This window comes from Candida orthopsilosis, assembly GCF_000315875.1.
Source record: "Candida orthopsilosis Co 90-125, chromosome 4 draft sequence".
Taxonomy (NCBI): domain Eukaryota; kingdom Fungi; phylum Ascomycota; class Pichiomycetes; order Serinales; family Debaryomycetaceae; genus Lodderomyces; species Lodderomyces orthopsilosis.
This window is the reverse complement of record NC_018297.1, coordinates 74,977-99,534: the sequence shown is the minus strand read 5'-3', so window position 1 is coordinate 99,534 and position 24,558 is coordinate 74,977. Positions and strand designations below refer to the sequence as shown.

At 37.6% G+C, this 24,558-nt stretch overlaps 12 protein-coding genes across 12 annotated transcripts; 7 read left to right on the top strand and 5 right to left on the bottom strand. All coding sequences in view use genetic code 12, as the record gives it.

Moving 5' to 3' along the window:
- Window positions 1-839: 839 nt before the first annotated feature.
- On the top strand, window positions 840-2,402 carry CORT_0D00730 (Ino1 inositol-1-phosphate synthase; the record flags this gene model as incomplete). Its single annotated transcript, XM_003869009.1, has 1 exon — window positions 840-2,402. The coding sequence occupies one exon, from the start codon at window positions 840-842 to the stop codon at window positions 2,400-2,402; it is 1,563 nt and encodes a 520-aa protein (XP_003869058.1).
- A 3,090-nt stretch (window positions 2,403-5,492) lies between these two features.
- Window positions 5,493-7,547, top strand: CORT_0D00720 (Faa4 predicted acyl CoA synthase; the record flags this gene model as incomplete). The annotated part of the gene is made up of 1 exon (XM_003869008.1): window positions 5,493-7,547. The coding sequence occupies one exon, from the start codon at window positions 5,493-5,495 to the stop codon at window positions 7,545-7,547; it is 2,055 nt and encodes a 684-aa protein (XP_003869057.1).
- A 234-nt stretch (window positions 7,548-7,781) lies between these two features.
- On the bottom strand, window positions 7,782-9,653 carry CORT_0D00710 (hypothetical protein; the record flags this gene model as incomplete). Its single annotated transcript, XM_003869007.1, has 1 exon — window positions 7,782-9,653. The coding sequence occupies one exon, from the start codon at window positions 9,651-9,653 to the stop codon at window positions 7,782-7,784; it is 1,872 nt and encodes a 623-aa protein (XP_003869056.1).
- An 805-nt stretch (window positions 9,654-10,458) lies between these two features.
- Window positions 10,459-11,625, top strand: CORT_0D00700 (Asp1 protein; the record flags this gene model as incomplete). Its single annotated transcript, XM_003869006.1, has 1 exon — window positions 10,459-11,625. One exon carries the CDS (start codon window positions 10,459-10,461, stop codon window positions 11,623-11,625), a length of 1,167 nt encoding a protein of 388 aa, XP_003869055.1.
- Window positions 11,626-11,804: 179 nt separating this feature from the next.
- Window positions 11,805-12,128, top strand: CORT_0D00690 (hypothetical protein; the record flags this gene model as incomplete). The annotated part of the gene is made up of 1 exon (XM_003869005.1): window positions 11,805-12,128. The coding sequence occupies one exon, from the start codon at window positions 11,805-11,807 to the stop codon at window positions 12,126-12,128; it is 324 nt and encodes a 107-aa protein (XP_003869054.1).
- Window positions 12,129-12,166: 38 nt separating this feature from the next.
- CORT_0D00680 (Trs120 protein) lies at window positions 12,167-15,949 on the bottom strand (the record flags this gene model as incomplete). The annotated part of the gene is made up of 1 exon (XM_003869004.1): window positions 12,167-15,949. The coding sequence occupies one exon, from the start codon at window positions 15,947-15,949 to the stop codon at window positions 12,167-12,169; it is 3,783 nt and encodes a 1,260-aa protein (XP_003869053.1).
- Window positions 15,950-16,229: 280 nt separating this feature from the next.
- CORT_0D00670 (Pup1 beta 2 subunit of the 20S proteasome) lies at window positions 16,230-17,036 on the top strand (the record flags this gene model as incomplete). Its single annotated transcript, XM_003869003.1, has 1 exon — window positions 16,230-17,036. The coding sequence occupies one exon, from the start codon at window positions 16,230-16,232 to the stop codon at window positions 17,034-17,036; it is 807 nt and encodes a 268-aa protein (XP_003869052.1).
- Window positions 17,037-17,265: 229 nt separating this feature from the next.
- Window positions 17,266-18,288, top strand: CORT_0D00660 (Hsp90p co-chaperone; the record flags this gene model as incomplete). Its single annotated transcript, XM_003869002.1, has 1 exon — window positions 17,266-18,288. The coding sequence occupies one exon, from the start codon at window positions 17,266-17,268 to the stop codon at window positions 18,286-18,288; it is 1,023 nt and encodes a 340-aa protein (XP_003869051.1).
- A 45-nt stretch (window positions 18,289-18,333) lies between these two features.
- Window positions 18,334-19,089, bottom strand: CORT_0D00650 (Mrm2 protein; the record flags this gene model as incomplete). The annotated part of the gene is made up of 1 exon (XM_003869001.1): window positions 18,334-19,089. One exon carries the CDS (start codon window positions 19,087-19,089, stop codon window positions 18,334-18,336), a length of 756 nt encoding a protein of 251 aa, XP_003869050.1.
- A 489-nt stretch (window positions 19,090-19,578) lies between these two features.
- CORT_0D00640 (Fdh3 glutathione-dependent formaldehyde dehydrogenase) lies at window positions 19,579-20,827 on the top strand (the record flags this gene model as incomplete). The annotated part of the gene is made up of 2 exons (XM_003869000.1): window positions 19,579-19,599; window positions 19,709-20,827. 2 exons carry the CDS (start codon window positions 19,579-19,581, stop codon window positions 20,825-20,827), a joined length of 1,140 nt encoding a protein of 379 aa, XP_003869049.1.
- A 42-nt stretch (window positions 20,828-20,869) lies between these two features.
- Window positions 20,870-22,738, bottom strand: CORT_0D00630 (Utp5 U3 snoRNA-associated protein; the record flags this gene model as incomplete). Its single annotated transcript, XM_003868999.1, has 1 exon — window positions 20,870-22,738. The coding sequence occupies one exon, from the start codon at window positions 22,736-22,738 to the stop codon at window positions 20,870-20,872; it is 1,869 nt and encodes a 622-aa protein (XP_003869048.1).
- A 131-nt stretch (window positions 22,739-22,869) lies between these two features.
- Window positions 22,870-24,054, bottom strand: CORT_0D00620 (hypothetical protein; the record flags this gene model as incomplete). The annotated part of the gene is made up of 1 exon (XM_003868998.1): window positions 22,870-24,054. The coding sequence occupies one exon, from the start codon at window positions 24,052-24,054 to the stop codon at window positions 22,870-22,872; it is 1,185 nt and encodes a 394-aa protein (XP_003869047.1).
- Between the last annotated feature and the right edge of the window lie 504 nt (window positions 24,055-24,558).

Here is a 24,558-nt window from a genome sequence, read left to right as displayed (position 1 = left end):
CAATCTGGTCACATTCCTTCCTTTCATACTTTCCATCTTACTTACAAAGCAGTTATTTCTCCATTCGTTGTCGATGACGAAATATTCCGCGAGCTACGTAATGCAAACATTGATTGCTTCTATTGTAACTGTCTTGTTTTCCTTTTTTTTTTCAGAATTAGGAAAACATAGAGTTAGAATATTTCCCCTATTTCCTTGTTGTTGTTGTTGTTATTTGTTGGGAGATTACTTTATCGTTATTGCATCCATACTGCAATATCGCTGAAATTTCGGCGGATTTTCAGCGAATCAAATTACACAAAAAAGATTAATACAGTCTCGAGTGGGGATATAATTTTTCACAAAGAGTACGCAACGTATTTACAATACGAAAACTTTTCCAAATCGTGGTACCAGATATACAGCTAGTAAGTGGCTCTTGATCTACTTGGCGAGGCGTATTGGGTGTCCATGAATAGCCAGAGATCGTAATATTATCAATATCTATAAATTGTATTAAATTCTTCAAGTCATCAGTGAATAGAAACTAATTGAACCCTTCTATATAAACCAAAGAAATTGAAACAATGGAAAGTAATGGGAGTGTTAAAAATTTAGTGGTGTGTGTACGTAGCAATTTTCCTGTGTGTAAACGGGTGCGTTTACCAAAATATCGTCAATTTTTCTTGTGATTTTTCATACCAACGTGTTGTATGAAAAATTCAATTTCGGCGAAATTTCGTTGACTAGAAAAAAGTATAAATAGTCGTCGAAATCATCAAAATAGCTTTACTTCAAATCTCTTTCTCTTCGTTCTTCTTCTTTTCCCATCAAACTAAACTATTATATATTCGGTTACAATGTCTTCAATTGATTTCAAGTCCTCTAAATCCGTCACCAAAGACGATCACCTTTACACCAAATTCACTTATGAAAACTCATTAGTTGAAAAGGATGCTCAAGGTAAATTCCACGTTACTCCAACATCGGTTGACTATGATTTCAAATTGGATTTAAAAGTTCCTAAAGTTGGTTTATTATTGGTTGGTTTAGGTGGTAATAATGGTACTACTTTAATGGCATCAATTTTGGCCAATAAGCACAATATTTCATTTGAAAACAAGGAAGGTGTTGTTAAGCCAAATTACTATGGTTCAGTTACTCAAAGTTCAACCATCAAGATTGGTGTTGATGCTGAAGGAAATGATGTTTATGCTCCATTCAACTCCATTGTCCCCTTTGTTAACCCTAATGATTTAGTTGTTGATGGTTGGGATATTTCTGGTTTGGAATTGGACCAAGCTATGAAGAGAGCTAAGGTGTTGGATGTTACTTTACAAAAGCAATTGGCTCCTCATTTACAAGGTAAAAAACCAATGGAATCTATTTACTATCCTGATTTTATTGCTGCTAATCAAGGTGATAGAGCTGACAATGTGTTCAATAAAGTTAATGGAGAAATCAAGACTGATGATAAATGGAAAGATGTTGAAAAAATTAGAAAAGACATTAGAGATTTCAAACAAAAGAATGGATTGGATAAAGTTATTGTTTTGTGGACCGCCAATACCGAAAGATATGCTGATGTGTTACCAAAAGTTAATGATACTGCCGATAACTTGATTGCTTCAATAAAATCCAACCACGAAGAAATTGCACCATCAACCATCTTTGCCGTTGCTTCAATCTTGGAAAACGTTCCATACATTAATGGATCCCCACAAAATACATTTGTTCCTGGTGTTATTGAATTGGCCGAAAAGCATCATTCATTTATTGGTGGTGATGACTTCAAATCAGGACAAACCAAGATCAAATCTGTTCTTGCACAATTCTTGGTTGATGCTGGTATCAAACCAATTTCCATTGCTTCATATAATCATTTGGGAAATAATGATGGATACAATTTATCAGCACCAAAGCAATTTAGGTCCAAGGAAATTTCCAAACAATCAGTTGTTGATGATATGATTGAAAGTAATGAAATCTTGTACAATAAAGAAACAGGTGATAAAGTTGATCATTGTATCGTTATTAAATACCTTCCAGCTGTTGGCGATTCTAAAGTTGCCATGGATGAATACTATTCCGAATTGATGCTTGGTGGACACAACAAAATCTCCATTCATAACGTATGTGAAGATTCCCTTTTAGCTACTCCATTAATCATTGATTTGGTTGTTGTCACTGAGTTCTTACAAAGAGTTCAATACAAGAAACTGCAAGATTCCGAAGATAAATACCATGACTTCTACGCTGTATTGACTTTGTTGAGTTATTGGTTGAAAGCTCCGTTGTCTAGACCTGGATTCAAGACCATCAATGGGTTGAATAAACAAAGACAAGCATTGGAGAATTTGTTGAGGTTGTTGGTTGGTTTGCCAATTAATAATGAATTGAGATTTGAAGAGAGATTAACTTGAGGAGTTAGGGATTATCGGAGGTTCATAGACTGAAGCCCACGATGAGTGTATAAACTGTGTGTGTTTTAATTTTGTTTTATAGCTAATATTAATATTGAATAAGTATAGCTAAGGTGTAGCTGAAAGCTGAGGAGTAATTATTATAGGTATGATCCTGAAAGTTCATATATGTGTGCAACACGTGGGTTATAAATGTTTGTAGGTTCAAGTCAGAGTGGTCCTCGGGACGAAATCGAAGTTATCGAGATATATCAAAAGTTGAAGGATAGTTGGTTGGTTGGTTGTTGTTGTGCCGAGGCTCAAAATTTGAGTCCTTTCATTATTGTTTGTTCGGAAATGGATAAAATCGGAACAAAACAAAAAAACGCAAATTGTACTAAATTTGACAATACATGTACAAGCTCGAATGATAAAAGCACGTCCACTTAAACCACTTTCTTTTGCAAGAAGGAATTTCACTCAGGTAGGAAACGAAAATTGTAGAGTAGGCATTGCATTCGATCTTGTGTTGCATTTTGGAGTATTTTCAAGAATTGAAACAATATGCCGTGGCTGAAGAGTTGAGAAATATACCGAGGTATGTTGAATGAGACTTTTTAGTAGAAAAAGGTATTAGTGGAGTGATATTAAAGTGCTACTTAGCTCATAGTGGTCCAGTTATTGCTTGCATAGTTTGAGTTTTGACTTCATAGTCAGGAACCACTTGAAACGACATCAAAAAGGTTTCCCGGTCTAGATCAATCAAGAATCATTTGCTGTTTGTGGAGCAGGAAGAGGTTTTGGGTCTGGGTTAGATACGAGTAAAACAAGCCAAACAAAGTTGACATTTGTTTGTGTGGTTACAAAGTAATCTGAGGGTTTTTACTAAACCGTGGTATAATAATACCACAGTGTAAAATGCGCTTTTCTTTAATGAAAAGGTTTAAGCCGCATGTAAAAAAAATGTAGGAACAGGAGTATATGGTTACATATGTAAATATAAGTTACATTACATATGATTGTGACAGTCCTGTATATAACGATTACCCAACAAAAATTTTCTATTGTTATGTAAGACTTATATGCAGTTTACAACTCTATTATGAGTACAAAACCAAATACTTTACAAAGGTTAAAAAACTACGCGAGAACTCAAAAATTTTCCACCCCAATGCCCTTGAAAGACGTCTTTTGAACTGACAGTACGAGGTCAGAAGGACGGAAAATGCAGGAGTCTGGAATGGAAGTTGGACTTCTCTTCTCTAAGGGGAGTACTCTTAGTTACAGCAATCCGTGTCTTTGGGTTAAAATGGAATGAGGGTGTTATCTTTGTTACTAACTCGCTACCAATTGATTTTGGTATCTCCTCATTTTGCAAATGCAAATCCTTCTGAGATATTAAACGTACGTTTTAGGATTCCGTTTTTATCACTTCATTCTTTTAGCCATGACAGCCTCTGAGAGACTACACAATACTTTAACTTTAGAAAAGTTACTGCTACAGGGAATATGAATCAAAAGTGGTCATTCATTGATGGGCATTTTTTAATGTAGGCAGCAATTGGGAAGAGGGTTATTGGGCCTTATGGAAGTGCATAGATACATATGCAGTTACCCTACTCCCCCTTGAACAAACATAACAAAGATCTTTATACATTTGTTGTAAGATTTTGAATGACCCCAATAAGAAGATAAGAAAAATTGGCTAGGTATTTATCTCTTGGTGTAAATTCCCCACAAACAATTATACATATGCTTTCTTCGTGTCTATCAACAAATGGGTATACCCTACGATTTGCCAGACATTTGGTCTATCTACAGTGGTAAGCTGATGTGCGTTCAAGGTATTTCGGCTTAGAATTATTAAGACCGTGGTTATATGACAAAGGTGCTTATTGTCAAATGTCTCTATTTCCTATTGTACTCTTCTCTGTTTGTGTAATCATAAACTATTTTTGTTGAGAATTGATCTTTAAGTTACACAAAACATTTGTTAACTTACTTTAAATCCGTAGCACAGTAGTACAGCAATAAATAGACAGAAGGATAGACAGAAGGATAGACAGACAAAGTAAAGAGAATTAATACTTTTCAAGCGCGTTTAGAAAATCTTAATTGATTCACGACCGTAAGGTCTACTGTTTATGCCATTACAATTACAACTACAACTACAACTACTACAACCAGTACTCACTTGAATAATATATAACGAACAGAACCTCATCCTTTGGTAAATTCATCTTATCTGTATCACGGCCTATTACATACATATGTGCAGTGTATTAAAAAGACTATTAGGGATTTAATCAAACACAAAATAAGTACAAAAACTTTCCTTAAACCGAAAATAATCAAACAACAACCGAAAGAGGGAAAACTACTTCTGTTCTACGCCCCATTTCTTACCACTACTCCTCGCCCTATCGACCTAAGCTTCTCTCGCTATCTTCTCGCTATTTTTGTTTTTCTGCCCCACCCCTCTTCTCCCTTTTTCCGTTTCTTCTTTGGGGAATATTTTTGTTTGTCCCCACTTTATTTTATCTGTTCTAAGTCACACGCATTTTAGATATATACTCTCTATACATATTAGATGAGTTGAAGTATATAAGGAACTGCAAATCATCATCTTTTTCAAATTCCTCTCTAATCACAACACTCATACAGGATCCAATTCTAGCTCAACTTCATCTTATAGTATTTGTATAATACATCTACAGGTCACACAAATTAACTTGTTACTGCTACTACTACACTTCTATTGTTTTTACAAAGAATTGTTACACGTAACATTTTGACAAACCTCATCCCCCACGATACTCCATTCGTATAAAAAGGCAACAATCACAGTATAACTATATATTCATATCGTATAGTTGCATCATTTATCAGAACCGTTTTATTCCTTCTCCAAAGAAAAGACTGGTATTATAATCCTTTGAATACTACCAAAAGAAACGAAACGGTGATAAAGAAAATCATTTTTGCCCCCAACAAAATACTTTATCACAAATTTGTACTTCAAAAAATTTCTAAACAGCAATCAAATCTCAACTTTTTTAGAGTTTTAGAAGACAACAACACTACAAACTGCCACCTACTATCACAACCAAAATGACTTTATTAACTGTTGCTGTTGGTGAAGCCAAACCAGGTGAAACCGCACCAAGAAGAAGAGCTGCTCAAAAAGAAGCATCTCTTGACCGTCCAACTGATTGTAAGGGAACCACCATCCCCGAGTTTATTGAAGAATGTTTCAAGAGAAACGGTAACAAAAATGCCATGGGATGGAGAGAAATGAAGGAAATTTACGTTGAAACTAAGGAGATTACTAAAAACATTGACGGTGAAACTAAGAAGATTTCCAAAGATTGGACTTATTATGAGATGGGTCCCTACCAATACATCAAATATCCAGAATTGTTGACCTTGATCAAAAACTACTCCAAGGGTTTACTTGAATTGGGATTAAAACCAAATCAAGAATCAAAATTGATGGTTTATGCTTCGACTTCACAAAAATGGTTACAAACATTTTTAGCATCAACTTTTCAAAATTTACCAATTGTAACTGCTTACGATACTCTTGGTGAACTGGGTTTAACTCATTCTTTGGTGCAAACTGACGCTGATGCAGTCTTCACTGATAATGCACTTTTGAAAACCTTGATTAACCCATTGAAACAAGCTAAAAATATCAAATACATTATCCATTCAGAACCAATTGATCCAAAAGATACCAGAAAAAAGGGTTTGCTTTACAAAGAAGCCCAAGAAGCTAAAGAAGGATTATTAAAAGTTAACCCAAATTTGAAATTCATTTCCTATTCTGATGTTATCGACTTGGGAGCTAAATCAAATCAAGAATTGCACTTACCAAAAGCTCAAGATTTGGCTTGCATTATGTATACTTCAGGTTCAACTGGTGCCCCTAAGGGTGTTTCCATCACCAACGCCAACATTTTGGCTGCAGTTGCTGGTATTTCCACCAATGCTGGTAGGGATGTAGTGGGTGAAGGTGATTCGGTTATTGCATTTTTACCATTGGCTCATATTTTTGAATTGGTTGTTGAATGTCTTACATTGTGGTGGGGGGTACCATTGGGATATGCCAATGTTAAGACTTTAACAGAAACTTCATGCAGAAACTGTCAACCTGATTTGGCTGAATTTAAACCAACTATTATGGTTGGTGTTGCTGCAGTTTGGGAATCTGTTCGTAAGGGGGTTTTGGCCAAGCTTAATAAAGCTCCATTTATTTCTCAAAAATTATTTTGGGCTGCATTCAACTATAAGGTATCCATGAATAAATTACATGCACCTGGAGCTTCCATTTTCAACTTTATATTCAAAAAGGTCAGAGAAGCCACTGGTGGCCGTGTTAGATACACCATGAACGGTGGATCACCAATTTCCATTGACGCACAAACGTTTGTTTCAACATTGATTGCGCCTATGTTGTTGGGTTATGGTTTAACTGAAACTTGTGCCATGGGTAATCTTGTTGAACCAAAAAACTTTGAATTGGGTACTTTGGGATCCTTGGTTGGTTCAGTCACTGTTAAGTTGATTGATGTTGAAGATGCTGGATATTTTGCCAAGAACAACCAAGGTGAAATTTTAATCAAAGGAGGACCCGTGGTTAAAGAGTATTATAAAAATGAAAAAGAGACGAAAGAAGCATTTACTGAAGATGGATGGTTCAAAACTGGTGATATTGGTGAGTGGCAAGCTGATGGTGGATTAAAAATCATTGATCGTAAAAAGAATCTCGTCAAGACTTTGAATGGTGAATATATTGCCTTAGAGAAATTGGAATCCGTATACAGATCAAACCCACTAGTTATGAATTTATGTGCTTATGCTGATCAAACAAAAGTTAAACCAATTGCCATTGTTGTACCACAAGAAAACTTTTTACAACAATTGAAATTCGATTCCAACACCGCATACGATGATCCTAAGTTGGTTTCTAAATTTGTTGCTAGTTTGAATGCTACGGGTAAATCTCAAGGTTTGAATGGTATTGAATTACTACAAGGTATTGTTTTGGTTCACGATGAATGGACCCCTGAAAATGGATTTGTTTCATCAGCTCAAAAGTTGCAAAGAAAGAAGATTTTAAAAACTTATGAAAATGAAGTTAAGAAAGCTTATGGTGATTCATAAACGATGTGAGAGAAAAGTGTGATATTGAAGTTAGACTGTCTTTGGTTTATAGCCAGTGTTGTTGTTGTTATTTGTTTTATTTGTATTTGCTTTTATAGTTTAATTTTTACATGGCGTTTTTGTCTATACTAACTTGATTCATTGTAGAAAATAAAGTAGTTACATATGTAAGCTATATTTAACTATAAAAAGCTAGACGCCAGATGATCCAGGTAGCGAATTGGGTTATACATTTTACAACACATATTTATCCAATTCATTCAATCGTTTATGAACATCACTCATTAATCCAGCGTCAGTTTCCACCAATTTCTTAATCAATGTCAAATCAGATGATTTGAGAATTTTACGAGTTTGATATTCTTTAATCAACAATTTGAAATATCCTAATCGTTCATTTGTGGGGATGATTTTGGTCAAGTAATGGATATGAATGTTGAGTAAATTGGTTACTGTTGAATTGTTGATTGTGTTTGAGTCAGCCATGTCTTTTGATTCTTTTAGTGCGTGCAAGTATCGGTTTTCGTATAAATGGCGCAAGTAAAGCGTGGAAGAGCTAGTTGGGTCTTCGTGGTTGAGGTTTTGGGCGATTGAAGTGACAAGGTGTTGTGGAATGGCTGAATTGACGGGTTCAAGGTCATCGTTAGATGATGGTTGTGGCGGCGGATTGTGATTGTTGGTGTTGCTGTCTTTTGGAGTCGATAATGATTTTGATCTTGTCGGTGGTGAAACCACTGGATCTTTGAGTGACGACATTGAGGCAGGTAATCCACTGGGTGGTAACACTGCAGCCAGGTACGCTTCGTTGTTAACATGACCATTTTCGAAATATTTATTAATAATGTTGCGCAAAATTTGAATTTCAACAGCTAGGGTATCAACAATTGAATTATGTTCATTTTCCATGGTGGTCAATTTCCGATTACATTTAGTCTTTGTAGTGGCAATTTGATTAGTGAGTGATTCCAACTTGGCTTCTTTTTCAGCAACTTGTTTTTTCAAGTGGCGGGATTTCTTTTCCAATTGAGTCTTTTCATCTGAATGGGATTGATTGAAGGAATTGAGTTTGGTGGTTAAGGATTGATTTTCTTTGCTTAATTCAAGATTACTCAGTTTGTACTTGTCCAAATCTTGTGTCAATTGAGCATTCTCCTTTTCTAATTTATCGAGTTTGGTTTCCAATTGTTGGATTTGTTTCTCTTGTTGAAGAACCTTGGTATTCATATCATTTTCAATTGATTCAAAACTCGATTTACATTCTAATAACTCCAGAATGGTCTTGGCAGCATTCATTGAAGATTCTTTCAATTGAGCTTCTAACAATTCAATCTTGTTCACATGTTGCACTTCAATCTGTTTCAAATCTTGTACATCTAAGTTAAGGGCTTTAATTACACCATTCTTTTCCGAAACCGACTCTTCTAAAGTTGCAAATTTTTTGTGGAGGTTATTGCGTTCATTCATCCAAGTTTGGGCTTGAAATGAAACTGATTGACTCGTTTTTAATTCATTAATCCTATCAATGATTTTTGTCATATTCAGTTCAGTAAATGACATATCCAAAGCTAAACAAACTTGTTGTATCATTTGGTGTAAATATCTGGATGAAACACCAAGTGATCCAGTCACGACTGTTCCTCCTCCACCATTTGGTGCTGCTTGAATTTGTCTTCCATTATCACTAATTGAATCCCTAGTTGACAGCTGATCATATAGAATCGATGAAGAATCTTGAAACCTAACACGACACCCATTGTAATTGCTTACTTGATGGATATAATTGGTGGCTTCGCGATCATTTAAACTTCTTCCATTGGTAGTACTATTATTACTACTTTGACAATTACTAGCCACTGAAGGATAAAAATTGGATAAAGACCCTCCTCCTGCTCCATTCACATATCCATTACTACTAACATTAATCGACAATTCAGTAAAGCTTTGTTCAACTTGATTGATTTTTTCATTTGCTCTTCTTTCCAATCGTTTAGCAATCTCTTCGTCAACTCCACGAATGTGACGCTTTAATCGAGGGACTCTAATGAAAGTTTCACCATCAACAATGTAATGAGAGCCAATGACGTTGGGATCTTTTGACGCTGTCATTTTCTTTGCTGTTGGATAATGATGAAATGGTTTGTTTGAGATTATAATTGATTGTGTTGCAAAAAATTACCAAATAATGAAATAAAACCCACATTAATCTATTTTTTTGTTATGCTGAATCAAACATCACCAACACCATTATGAGAATTGAGTACGATTTGATAACTCAAACCCTCAAACATAGTTACATATCATACATAACAGCATCACAGCATAGTCTTATCAATATTTACATGTAGATTTTTCTAAGTGAGAGTACCCCCTCAAAACAAATCATATCAAACTTACACCATCAAAATTTTCAATAATGCGGCTATTTAGCTGTACCAAAGCCCAGTATTTGAGTTACTACCTCACCAGTGATCTCAACTGGTTCCTGAATCATCGTGAAGGATTATTCCAATAATAAATTGGTAGCACAAAGGTACTTTTGCCTTGATTAACAATACTAATTATCCGGTCGAATAGCATAGCCTATTCCCTAACCAGCTTATAGAATCAACTTCATATCTTTGGCTTTTGTATTATTCGTTTCGTTTACGTCTAAATCGAGGAACGTAAATGCCGGCTCTCTTAGGGACTGAAACGGGCTCACCATCACCCTTCTGAAACGGTACCCCTTTGTGACCAGAATTCCCTCTACCAGCTGTCTTCACCAGCCTTCACTGTATTATCCTGGGTTTTTTGTGGTCATACCCTTGATGCGCGTCTATCATCCGAAGATTCAAACTCCGATGAGTGTTGATAATTTTTTTTGCGCTAAGGCACATCACCACTAACTAGGATAAATTACTGAGCAATCACCATGACTGGGACTTCCATAAACAACTTTGTCCCCTTATCTAATATCAATGAGGATTCTTCGACATGTCCACAACAGGTTGAAATTACCGATTTCACTAAATTAGATCACCATGCTTTCAAACTAAGATATAGGTCCAACTCCATTATCTCTGCATCTACTATTGAAGATGAAAAGCCATTACCAGTTATTAAAATCTTAGGAACTGGTGGAACCATTGCATCAAAGGCTCAATCGTCGAATGTGACAGCTGGTTACGCTGTAGATCTTACCATTGAGGAATTACTTAGTCATATACCTGATTTATCAACAACGTGCATATTGGAGTATGAGCAAGTTATGAACATTGATTCCAAGGATATGGGCTTACTTGAAGTGGAAACATTATACAGACAGATAAAGGAGGATTTGAGCAAGTACGATGGGATAGTCATTACTCATGGAACTGATACAATGGAAGAGACGGCATTTTTCATCCAGTCAACAATAAACACAGAAAAGCCTATTGTATTTTGTGGGAGTATGAGACCGAGTACTGCAATATCATCAGATGGGCCAATGAATTTGTACCAGGCTATTGTTATTGCGTCACATCCACAAAGCCATGGACGTGGGGTTCTTATTGCTTTGAATGACCGTATAGGGGCTGGCTATTATATCACCAAGTCAAATGCAAACTCATTGGACACTTTTAAAACAGTGGGACAAGGTTATATCGGTAATTTTGTCAATGATGAGGTAAAATATTACTTCCCTGCGGCCAAACCTTTAGGTATGACATATTTCGAGCTAGACGCAGAGTTCGATCTCCCTGAAGTGCCAATAATATACGCACATCAAGGATTAAATAACAAGATTTTGGAATTGGCATTGAAGGAGTTAAATGCCAAGGGTTTAGTGATTGCAACTATGGGTGCTGGTTCATTATCAGCGGAGACCAATGAATTCTTGTCCAATTTGGTTGGGCCAGGGTTCCCTATTATATACAGTAAGAGGTCAATGGATGGTATGGTACCTCTTGGAGGATTGCCCAAATTCAATGGCAAGGTGTTTGACAATGCAGTTGCTGGTGGCTACTTGAACCCACAAAAGGCAAGAATTTTATTACAATTGTGTCTCAACGAGGGGTATGATTTGAAAAGGATAAAGAAGGTGTTCAAGACAGTATAGAGTGGGTTATAGTAGCTATTTACAGCCTTGTATAGACGAATAGAATTGGATAGAAATTGGGGGAATTTTCAGATTCCGATCGCTTCGCGCAAATCATCAAGAAAAAAGTAAATGGGCCCTGATTTTTCTCATAATTCCTTTGGTAAAGCTGTACAACCCTCCACTACTCATCATCAACAATGCCATTCTTTTCCAAAGGTGAAGAAGTTGACATAGCACCAGATAAATCCGCCCGCGTCAAATGTTGGGACAAACGTGACCGCTTTTTCCAATGTCTTTCCGAAAATTACATAGACAATTCACTAGACCCCAAAGAATTACCCAAAGTCAATGAAAAATGCGGTGATATCAAAAAGGAATTCGAGAGGGATTGTGTTAGTAGTTGGGTGAAATATTTTCAGGAGAAGAGATATAATGATTTAGTTAGACAGAGGTATATTGCTAAATTAGAAAGTGAAGGTGCTCAACCATTACCATTCAAGATTGAAAGTATAAAGAAATGATTGTGTAAAGATCTAAATATATATAATGATTATTTATGCTAGTTTGTTGTGATATGTAAGGGACTCTTGTTAATGCATTGCTCTGACATGAGGTCCACCACAGTTCCCCATTCGTACTCGCCCTTTTCGATAATGACAAAGCTCGTGTCTATGCTCAAACTGCCCAGTGGTTTGATGGTGGGGAATTTCTGTTGCAAGACGCCATTGATTAAGATTTTCTTATCAATTGATAACAGTTTGGCTAAGTTGTTTGACGGAGAGGTTGTTGCTGGGAGCGGTAATTGACGTATAAACCCGCTTATTTCATGGCCGGTGTGATTGGTTATTGTAGTCCTCAAAGTGTAGAATTGATCGGTTTGAAGATCATGTAAATGGCCACATTTGAACTCCTGTCCGTTCAACGCGATTTCTGTTACCACTTCTACTTCGTTAATGACGAGAATATTAGCCATCTTTGGAGTTAGCCTTAAACTTCTCACATCCAATAGCCCGTGTCTGTTATCCACAGTCCAGCTTCCCGTCAACTTCTCCAATATAATCTGCTTTAACCAAAACATTTTGATCATTTGAGCCTCGTCCTCAACAGTAAGATCGTAGTCCTTGATGAATTGCTTTTTACGCAATGAAGGTATAGGATTCTGCGGAACCTTTCGAACTTTCCGTAATGGAATGAAATATCTTGCGGTTTTATTTGACTCGATCAAACCCAGAAGCTTGAAATTGTCATATTCTAACTGACAATGTAATGCACTTGTCCAAGAATTTCTCAAATCTAGTACTAATAAACAATATTGCGAAACATCATCGACTCCTTTCAAATAAGTAGTTACTGATGAGACAACAACCGGAAAATCGGTATTCTCCAACGTTGCAGTAGAAAATGACGAGATTATATCACATCCAACGATTTCCAAACTTGGCACAACTGAAACCGCAATAGGAACATCTAAATGCTTGATAAAAGACTGATCGCCAGATCGATTTGCATAATCCAATATAATCTTCAGCTGCCTCATCAACTTTCTGCTAGTAAGCAAATATTGAATTGTAACTTCTTCACCGGGTGTGATCGTCTCCCCAATTATATTCTTGTTCAAAATTCGAAACGATTTAAATTCGAGTAAGTTCCATTCGAGCTCATATGTTTCAAATGCATTTAAATGTGGTTGGCTCAATTTACGATCCAAGAAATCAATCGCAGAATCCCAAAATGAAAATGATAAATAGTTAATCACCTCCGTTGAATCATTTATCAACTTGACCTCAAATTTAACTTGTTCTCCTTCCAAGAGCATAATGCAACCGTTTGGAATTGTAAGATCAACTAGCTTCAATACCGGTTGAGGTCGAATGACACTTAATGGCAAGCTTCGATACAGTACTCGTGGGTCTTTCAATTCACCTTTTAAATACTTGTAAAGGGTATCGTACACGGAAGAGTTTGTCTTCTCCTCTCGTTCCCCTATCGCTTCAAGAGTTTTGGAGTTATGATTTGAAAGCTTATCCACAATTGGAAAATATTGTTTTTCGAAGCCACTAATTGAAATCATGAGTCCGGTGATTTTCATTTCACCAACGCTCAAAGCCTTGAATGAAACGACTATTGTGGAGCTGGACGTAGGGGAGATTGTTCCTATGCTAGTGTTTAGACCTGCTATTTGAGCAATATTGGAGGTAGTGGCATTGCGTTTGGTATTTGCTCTCAATTTGTTAAGGGCGGGAGAGCTTTGAGCCAGTGGAATTATCTGTTGCGTCATTGGCTTCAATGTCTCAACATCTGTACCTTCGCTAATTACCTCTAAATCATTGATTTCAATTTCGAAAGCAAATGGGTTATACATTGTAATTTTTAGTTGATGAACCTCATCATTAATCAAAATGCGATCTAAGTTTACCGCATCGTTTTTCAAATGATATGGATCAAAAAATGACTGCTTGGGGGAGTCTACTTCGCTATCAACAAATGGAATCAAATGATCTTTTTGTCTAGTTGAGACAAATTTGATTTTGCGGACCATAAATGGATCAAAGTAGGGCACAGTCAACTTAGATTGACTAGTAATCTTGTCAATCATGTTTCGTAACTTTATTTGTCCATCAGCTGGTATACATTGGGAGTAACGAGCAAGCAGAAGACAGCAGATGTTAAGTGCTAGCTCCGTATCGTTGATATGTTCTGCCGAATTGAGAGCTAGTTTTAAAACTTGAAGCTGTAAGGACAATTGCACACTTTTTCGAGGCGGACTCAGTTGTAAACAGCTAATGTCTGGCTCGCTTCCAATCCCATACAAGTCGAAGAGTTCGTCTAAAAGCTCCTTAATAGACCTTGAATCGTGAGATGTTTTGGATTGTGACACCAATGCAATTAAATGGAATCTCAAAATGAACGCTTGTTTTCGAAAAAACTTTAACTTGTGATAAACTTGAGCAATGTAGGAGTATATATAACACTGGTCCATGATGTTCAAATCAATCAATTGAAGAAGGAATATTTTGTCAACATCAGCAAGAATATCCTGAGTCAGGAAATAAGTGTTGTCAATTATGTTGGACTTCACTCTTCCCTGAACGATTTCTTCCATGGGGGCGCTCAAGTGGTATCCAATCATAAGACTCAATTTCCTCAAAATACATTCTATGTACACAACATCGGGTACCATGTTTTCAGGATCGTCAGTACTTTGTCCGTAAAAGTAAATCGCTTTGGCTAGCAAAACTTTCAAAATATCAGGCACCGATAATGTATTTAAATCAACTGATGAAGTGAGGGGTATTGAAAACGCATTCGAAGCGGTTAAAGACGGCCTAGGTGATATAACATTTGTCTTTGATCCATTCGACTCCAGTGACAATCGTTTTGATGCAGAATGATCTGTTGATACTGAAAATTTTGGAATTTGCAACCATGATCCAAGCATGGGGTTCAATTGAAAATTTGCTTGAACAAATGAGAGCAAAAATATACTCAATGCTAACCCTTCCAAAGCGCTTCCCAACCATAGAAAGTCGTCAAATCGTCTCAAAGAAGTAACACTTTCCGTAAAGCTTTGTAGTGCATCGTTGTACTTTCCCGTCAATAAATATAAATTCCCCATCAATTTATGATATCTGCCGCCATATTTGGAATGCGTTTTCGACTTGTCCGTAGACGTTTTTGGTGTATTTGGTGTATCTGTTGGCAAGCCATTAAACGAAGCTTTGAAGGACGTTGATCCTGAACTGAGCCGTTTCTGAGCTTGGTTGATTGTTTTGGTTAACACATGACTGTCTGTTATGGACACTGGTGATCGTAGTGATATGTTGCTATAAGCCGATGCGTATTCATCTAATGCAATAAGAAAGGAGTCAAAGATTTCTGAAAAAATACCCTCCATGGCTGAAAAATGTGTGGTTGCTCCATTATGAAAATATGAGTTTGCAGTTGATTTAGAGAGCTCTGATTCCGGTGTATCGAATTGAATTGTGCTGTGAACTATTGCTCCAGAGTATATCTTTCTCAATTGGGCCAAATGGTCGCTATCCGTGCAATATCGGCCGATTCCCAAAACTATGAATGTTTTTCTAAATGGTTCAAATTCGTGTAAATATATCAGATCATCGTCAGTGGTTGTGAATTCGGGAATTATTCGTCCTTCTGGGAAAGTAGCAGGGTTGAAAAAATGCAAACCGGCGTTGGCTTTGAGATCGAGTAATCTTAAATCAGTCACGCTTGATGTAATTAAATTGATGTATCGGTTGTAGTCGCGTAGGGAACAGTTATTAATTGGCACCAATAGTATCCTGACGGTAGCAGGAATTATAAATTTGTATCTATTAGACATATATTGTCAAACATGAATTATGAATACCGTGCGTGAATGTGGTAATTGACTCTATTATTAATGCTATATCTTATCTTCTGGGCCAGCCTGCTTCAGTGGAATAGAAAAAAAAATTATTCCAGTGGTGGTTGATCCCTGTTTGGTAAACAAAAAAACAAAGTCGAGAGTCGTGTCTTTTTTTCACCTAATGAACTTTTTTTTTGGTTCTCACCAGACTGAAGGCAAAATTACCTCCGACTAAAGACAATCTTCTGTTCACTATACCTACGATAACACTACTATGCCTGGATTGAATTTTGAGAACTACCAGAGGAACCAATTCTTAACTACCAAAGGATTTGCACAACCAAAAGCTACATCCACAGGTACTACAATTGTTGGTTGCCAATTCAAGAATGGGGTCGTAATTGCCGCTGATACAAGAGCCACGGCTGGACCCATAGTTGCAGATAAGAATTGTGAGAAATTACACAGACTTGCACCAAAGATATGGTGTGCTGGTGCTGGTACAGCAGCTGATACTGAAATGGTTACGCAATTGATTGCATCGAATTTAGAATTACACGCTTTATCACAGAATAGACAGCCTCGTGTAATAACGGCAGTAACCATGTTGAAACAACATTTATTCAAATACCAGGGTCATTTGGGTGCATACTTGATTGTCGCTGGGGTTGATCCTACCGGAGCACATCTTCTTTCGGTACAAGCACATGGATCAACCGATGTAGGAAAGTATCAAAGTTTAGGGTCAGGTTCATTGGCTGCTATGGCAGTTTTGGAAACAAATTTCAAAGAAGATATGACTAAAGAAGAGGCTATAGAATTATGTGCTAAAGCTATTGAAGCAGGTATCTGGAATGATTTGGGTTCCGGTTCCAATGTAGATGTTTGTGTGATGGAGGTTGGCAAAGATGCTCAATTATTGAGGAACTATCTTACACCGAATGTCAGGATAAAGAAGTGTAAAGACTACAAGTTCCCAAGAGGTACCACGGCAGTATTGAGCCAAAAAGTACGTGACATTTGCGACGTTGAGGAAACAGTGGTTACCTTTGACAACATGGAAGTTGATGCTACTGTGTAGGGTTTTTAGGGTTTACTAGAAATTATTAAAAGCTTCGGAATAACTTTGATGGATTTTAGAATCGATTTTGATAGTTTAAAGCTTTCATTGACTGGTACTGCAAGTGTTTCTCTTTGTGGCAAGTTAAGCGCGTTCTGGAATTTTCGATGCAATTTTGAATCAGAACCATATATTTGGTCCACCTCGTTTCCACAATTCCTGTCCGCACAAACTCCACTTCACACTAAACATGGTTGTTAATAATCCAAATAATTGGCATTGGGTTGATAAAAACTGTTTGGCTTGGTCCAAGGAATATTTTGATGAGAAATTAACAAACTTGGAAGTTGAGGAAGGCGGTAGCAAAGTTAAGATTGCTAATGTTTCCTCCGTTGAAGGTGATGTCGATGTTTCACAGAGAAAGGGGAAGGTAATATCATTGTTTGATGTGCGAATTGTGTTGACATTTAAAGGATCCAATGATAAAACCGACGACATAAATGGGTCAATAACAATTCCTGAATTGGCATATGATAGCTCATCCGCTGGGTTAGTTTTTGATACTAGTATCTACAATGAGTCAAGTGAAAACTCAAACATCGCAGACTTGATTAAAAGAAAATTGATCCCTGAATTGAGAAAGAAATTGATGCAATTTGGACCAGATTTGATTGAAATAAACAGTAAGGATATTCAGTTGGAGGCTGACAAAGTGACTTCAACGTACACAAAGGCTAATTTGACTCAAAGTAACAAATCTGAATTCGAATCAGGGTCTAAGGGGCAGTCTACAACGAGCGCATCGGTTACCAAACCTACGTCAGCTCAACAAGCGAAGTCACTGTCTTCAGTTCCAAAGTACAACACCACAACTTTGCATCTTGAGCCAACATTCAACACCTCAGCTGAGCAGATTTACCTCACATTACTTGATACCTCCAGGATTGCTGCCTGGACTAGGTCTTCTCCAGAAATTGAGCTGTTCCCACCGAAAAAGGGCTCGTCTTATAAATTCTTTGGCGGTGCTGTTCTGGGAAAGATATTGAAACTAGTGCCAAATGAGCAAATTGTTGAGTTGTGGAGATTACAAGATTGGAAAGAGGGCCATTATGCGGAATTAGACATGAAGTTGATCCAAAGTAGTGGAGAAACCAAAGTGGTTGTAAAATTCAGTGGTATACCAATTGGAGAGGAGGAGAGAGTCAGGGACAATTTTGAAGATATGTACATTAGATCTATAAAGATCACCTTTGGGTTTGGCGCCGTCTTGTGAGCCCATTGTTTAGTCTAATACATTGCATTCAAAAATATATAACCTTCATCTCACTTGCATTTGTAGCTTTTTAACGTCTTCTAGATCACTAAATAGATCTGATAGTAGCACTTTGTATTCCAAATCTCTCCTGCCAAGACCAACAAAGTATAATTCACTCGACTCTGATCGACTAGATTTGGGTTTAAACGCAAACTGTTTTGAGAATAGTACTTTCATTCTAGCTTCTAGTAACATCAACTCTGACCCTTGCCACACCTTCATCACCATATTACCACCTACTCGTAATTGGTTAAATGCAAGTATCAACCCAGCATTGCATAGCTCCATATTTCCAAGGTGATCATAATGATCGTGTCCAGTGCAATTAATCATCATGTCGCTCATTATTAGGTCAAGTGGTTGAATCAGGCCATCGTCATTTGTGAAAAATTCTCTAATCTTGCTGTGAGTGTAAGTCTTTGTCACGTCCCCTTGTATGTAGTGACAGCCTTTGTACGGAGTAGCATGATTGATATCAATTCCCAATATTGTAAATTCTCTGTCCCCTAAGTTTTCAACAGCAACCTGGCTCCATGCTCCGGGAGCAAATCCCAAGTCGACTATATTGTGACAGTTTTTGTTGAAAAGGTGATACTTTTCATCAATCTCCAATAATTTAAAAGCAGCCCTTGATCTATAAAACTCTCCTCGCTTCTTTTCGTTGAAGGGATCTCCTTTCACCTTTTGAAAGTGTTTCTTTAACGATGACGACTTGTGTCTTGCAATGGAGTGACGAAACGGTGAAGTTTTGACAAACATCTCTAATGTTGGTAAGGCGATGAGATTTGCGTAGAAATTGCGTGAACGATTTTAAATCACGGCTGACGAAATTTAGTTCTAACACATCGATTGGTGGAGCTATCTATACCTCTCAAGTCGATTCTGCCAAGAAGAGGACGTATCTGCTTAAAATGAGCTTTTCTTCAAAAACGAAACTTGACAGAAATCACCGCGTAAACTGCTTTGAACTATCTCCCTCTATTTAAAGGCTGTTTGATAAATGGCTCGGATACAAAGAATAAGCTTTTCTTGGTCCTCTCCTATCTACTTTTTGACAGGAAATTGCAGCTCCAATTAAAATTTTCATCGGGTTGCTTTTCCCAATGTGGCAATTTAATGCGCCGCCCACATGCTATCCCGCACATATAAATATCCTCACAGATTTTGCTTTCCGCTTTTACTCATCATAGCAAGTCTACATTCATTTATTACAGTGCACACATACCACCAGATATACTACTTTAAAAAATGTCAGACACAGCAGGAAAAGTATGTACAAAACTCAATTGCAAGAAACTGAATTGGAAAAAGTTTTACAAAAACCTCTAGATCCAACGGTTTAACCTTGGTGGTTGTACTAACAACAAATTTTTCTTAGACAATTACATGTAAAGCCGCAGTTGCCTGGGAAGCTAATAAGCCATTGAGTATTGAAACTATTGAAGTTGCTCCTCCTAAAGCACATGAAGTCCGTATCAAGATTTATGACACTGGTGTTTGTCATACTGATGCTTACACCTTGAGTGGTGTTGATCCGGAGGGTGAATTCCCAGTCATTTTGGGACACGAAGGTGCAGGTGTCGTTGAGTCAGTTGGTGATGATGTCACCACCGTCAAGCCAGGTGACCACGTTATTGCTTTGTATACTCCAGAGTGTGGTGAATGTAAGATGTGCAAGAGTGGCAAAACCAACTTGTGCAGTAAGATCAGAAACACTCAAGGTAAGGGAGTTATGCCTGATGGAACCTCAAGATTCACATGTAAAGGCAAGAAACTTCTTCATTTCATGGGAGTCTCCACTTTCTCTCAGTATACTGTTGTTGCTGATATTTCAGTTGTGGCAATTAATCCAAAAGCTCCATTTGACACTTCGTGTTTGTTAGGATGCGGTGTCACCACTGGTTATGGTGCTGCAACAATCACTGCTAATGTTCAAAAAGGAGACAATGTGGCAATTTTCGGTGCAGGATGCGTTGGTTTGTCGGTCGTTCAAGGATGTCACGAAAGACAAGCTGCTAAAATCATCGTTGTTGATATCAGCAACAAAAAGAAAGAATGGGCAACCAAATTTGGTGCAACTGATTTTGTCAACCCTACTGAATTACCTGAAGGAACATCTATTGTGCAAAAATTGACTGAAATGACCGACGGAGGTTGTGATTACACTTTTGATTGTACTGGTAACGTAAATGTCATGAGAGATGCTTTAGAAGCTTGCCACAAAGGATGGGGTACCTCAATCATTATTGGTGTTGCCGCTGCTGGTAAAGAAATTTCGACCAGACCATTCCAATTGGTTACTGGTAGGGTATGGAAAGGTGCCGCTTTCGGTGGTGTTAAAGGAAGATCCCAATTGCCAGGAATTGTGGATGACTACTTGGAAGGTAAGTTGAAGGTGAAGGAGTTTATTACTGATAGATTTGACTTGGATCATATCAACAATGCCTTTGATGCTATGCACAAGGGAGACTGTATCAGAGCTGTTGTTAAAATGTGACTATCTTCCAAGCTATGAGTTGGAATTCTATATATGTATGTACTAAATCTCAACATCGCTTGCATTTTCCAAATCATCGATTGATGCAATTTGCTCGTCGGTGTCGTCATCATCTTCAACCTCTACATCACTCTCTTCACTTGTTTCAAGTTCATCTATGTCAACATCAATTTCCCCATTAAACTGCGCATCATCAAGGTCTTCAATATACTCAACATCCTCATCACCTTTCTCCACCGCTAATTCCTTGCTTAAATTTTGTTTCAAAGATGATTGGTCATATAACAAATTCAATCTTCCTTGTAACTCAAGAAGTCTAGGTAAGGTATCAGCTTTCTTAGCCAATACCGAGTGCAAAGAATACAATTTCAGATTCAAATTTGGCAAGCTGGCAATTACAGACCCATGAATAACTAAAATCCACTTGAGCCAATAGTTCAATTGAGTGAACCTTGAAGATTGACGCTGAATTCTTTCGCTCAATCTATCCAATAAAATCACTGAGGAATATGGGTTTAACCTGCTGATAGTATTTTTAATTGATTGAGGATCACGTGTTTGTAACACCGTTTCCAACAACGAGTGGTCATTATTTTGAAGAGCTTGTGATAAAATTATTGACAATGACATTCCATTTCTGTTTTCCTCCAACTTCTTTTTACGTTGTGGTTGTTGCTTATTCATTGCTAGTTTATCAAACTTTTCGGCCAATGTCTCTTCATCAGATTCATCCTCCAAATTTCCCAAGCTTATTCCATCATTGACCACGGCATGGCTCTCGTTGTAAAGTTTGGATGCTGCTACATCATGACCGTATACAGAGGAACTTTGTGTTGGTTTCAAGTCGGCTTTGTCTTTGATAATTGTCTTGTTTGTATCAAGTAAATAGTTCCCCGACTCTGTCCATTTTACTGAATCAAAGAAAGGAATTGTACCGCTTTCCACCCATGTGAATAATAACGAATCATCTTGAATACTGATTGCATTTATAATGAGATTTGCATCTTGGGGATTCTTGCTTTCCGCTGGAGACCTTGACAACCTGACAGTGGAATTTGACGAATGGGTAATTGCGCCAATTTGCTTTCTCTTCTTTCTCGATGGAGCGACTGCTGGAAAGTTAGCATCTGAGAGTGGTCCATTGAATACTTCCACACTTCCATTCTCTACTATTGCTGCCAACACTGACTCGTTTGAGTTTGATCCAATTGTTAAACTCAAAACAGCGGCCTGTGCAACAAATATAGCCTTTGTTGTGGTCTTTTTCAACTCATATAAATTCATAAATCGATCACCTCTGGCACTTGTAATGAACATGTCATCTTTAAGGGGAATGATACTGTTGATGGGTTGAATGTGTCCTGGAAAGGTTCGGGTAATTTCTCTAGTTTTGATGTTGAGCAAATAAATGGAATTGGAAGCTAGTAACAAATGAGGTTCTGAGTTGTACACGCAACTAGATACTCTATTTATTGATTCGACTGACTCGGCAATTTCACTTATCTTAAATGAACGTAACATTTGATACAGTATAATATCCCATTCATAAATACCTCCTTGGACATCACAAGACCACGCGGTTTTGGTCACCTTGGAGTAATGAAAATCTGAAACTGCAACATTAGTCAATGTGGTTAGTTCTGATATAACTTCATTTGTGTGTGGGGAATATATCAATATACCTCCATTATCCAAACATAATGCCAAGAGCTCGACCGAGTCCGGGGAGGTAAAAATCCAAGTTAAATTGGAAATTCTGTTGGATTTATCAAGATTGAATGATGTATTGAGCGATGCCTGTGAAGGGTTCACTGATTTGACTTGTACTTGGTGTGTGTCTAAAGATAGTATCACCGACGCTAGATGAGCATTCTTGGAGTCGAATTTAGAATATAGAACTGGTCCTGACATGGTGATGGAGATGTGCTAGTTTGCGATGAGTATTATTCAATTGCAAAAAAATTTCCGTTTTATTGAGATGTATGGTAGCGATACAGAAGGGCATGCAATTTTATTTACTCTGCTATAGAGCATCTACTCAGCTAAATACGAGCTTTTTTCTTAACCTGTTCTTCATCATTTGAACTTGTCCCTGGCTCGCCACTTGTGGCTTCTGCTGTCTCAGTATTCAAAACGGCAATGTTGATGCCTCCCCTTGATTGTCGTCTCTTTCTTTCTCCTAGGCTCACCAATGATGATGCGCTTGGAATTTCGCTAATTGGGGATTCGCTTTCATTGCTCTCAACTTCATCTTCGAACAAATGTGCATTATTGACTGGCTTGCGGGTTTCTGAAACCAACTTTTCGTATTCGGAAAGGTCCATCTTGCCTTCCTTGACCAATTTCCTCATAAGCTCATTCAGGGTGTCTGACGCAGAAAGTTTATTCTCTACTTCCTTCTCACCCTTTTTTGGAAACTCAAAGTTCTGAAGAATCTCCGCCTGGGGTGTAGGTGTCGACAGTACATCCGCAAACAAGAATTCACTCACATTCAAATGCTTTGAAGGCTCCAACCCCTTTTCTTGTAATAGCTTTATACTTTTTTGTCCAACTGCGTCTTGTGGTATGTCGGGTAAAACTTCACCACATTTGATTGCAGCGGTATCTTGTGATGTATATTCTTTTGAATGAGCAATCCTGCTGTGATTTAGAAATCCCTGCGCTGATGAAAAGTTATTACGAAGGCAATCAGGACATGTCAATCGTACAACTACTCCATCCGACCTGCGATATAAGCATCCCAAATTTGGATTTCGTTGCACTGATGTCGTAGATGGACGTAATGATGATGTAGTGGATCTTGTTCTGTATGAGTGGCCAGGTGGTGGATTCAATGCATCAGCATTTGAGAGTGGTCCTGATGATATGCCTGTCGTAGGATTTTCCTTGAATCTTTCGTATGTTGCATTTAATGACCTGTTTAATAAATCATAATACTTCACTGTCAAGTTGTTGGTATTGGAAGTGTCATTATTTGGAATATCTAGAAACTTTCGTAGTACCAACATCTGTGATTCAGTTTTGCTAAGTTCATTATCTGCCATATTCAATTCCTTGTGTTTGAGTCTAATTTCCAAATCTAGCTGATCATTTATTAGTTTCTTCAACTGCTCGTGGGGTAGTGATTCTAACTTCTTTCGTATAGCCTCTTCGGGAGATTGTATCTGTTCCGGTGACGCTTTCAGTTCGGATGGCAAATCTTGTGAATCCATATTGGCCTTGCTCATGATGACTCGTGTGATTGGTTCCAGTTGAAATGTTTGAATTTGTTCACAAAGGCAAATATTTCGGCTACCAATTGAATTCAAGATTTTACCTCTACTTAAAAGCACCTATGTTAGATCTACGGTTTGCTTTGAGGAAAGGAAATATAGATTGAACGATTTGATTGCGGTAATTTATTTAAACTCTACGAAGCTTCTTATTTTTCAGCGTTGTTGGCGTCACGTTGACCATAAGCTTTAGTAGCATAGTGGCCATCAATACAAATGACATCTTGTGGTCTGTAGTTGTAGGTCTTGTCAAAGTATTGAGTCAAGATTTGTTTGACACCAGCAGCGTATCTAGCTTGTGCATCCAATGAAGTACCCGAGACGTGAATGGTCATGGCATTACCATATTCAGGGCCATATGGATTGTGCATCTTTCTCCATGGGTGGTCTTTTGGAGCTGGTTGAATGTTCCAAACATCACCACCATAACCGGCAAGATGACCAGATTCCAAAGCTTCA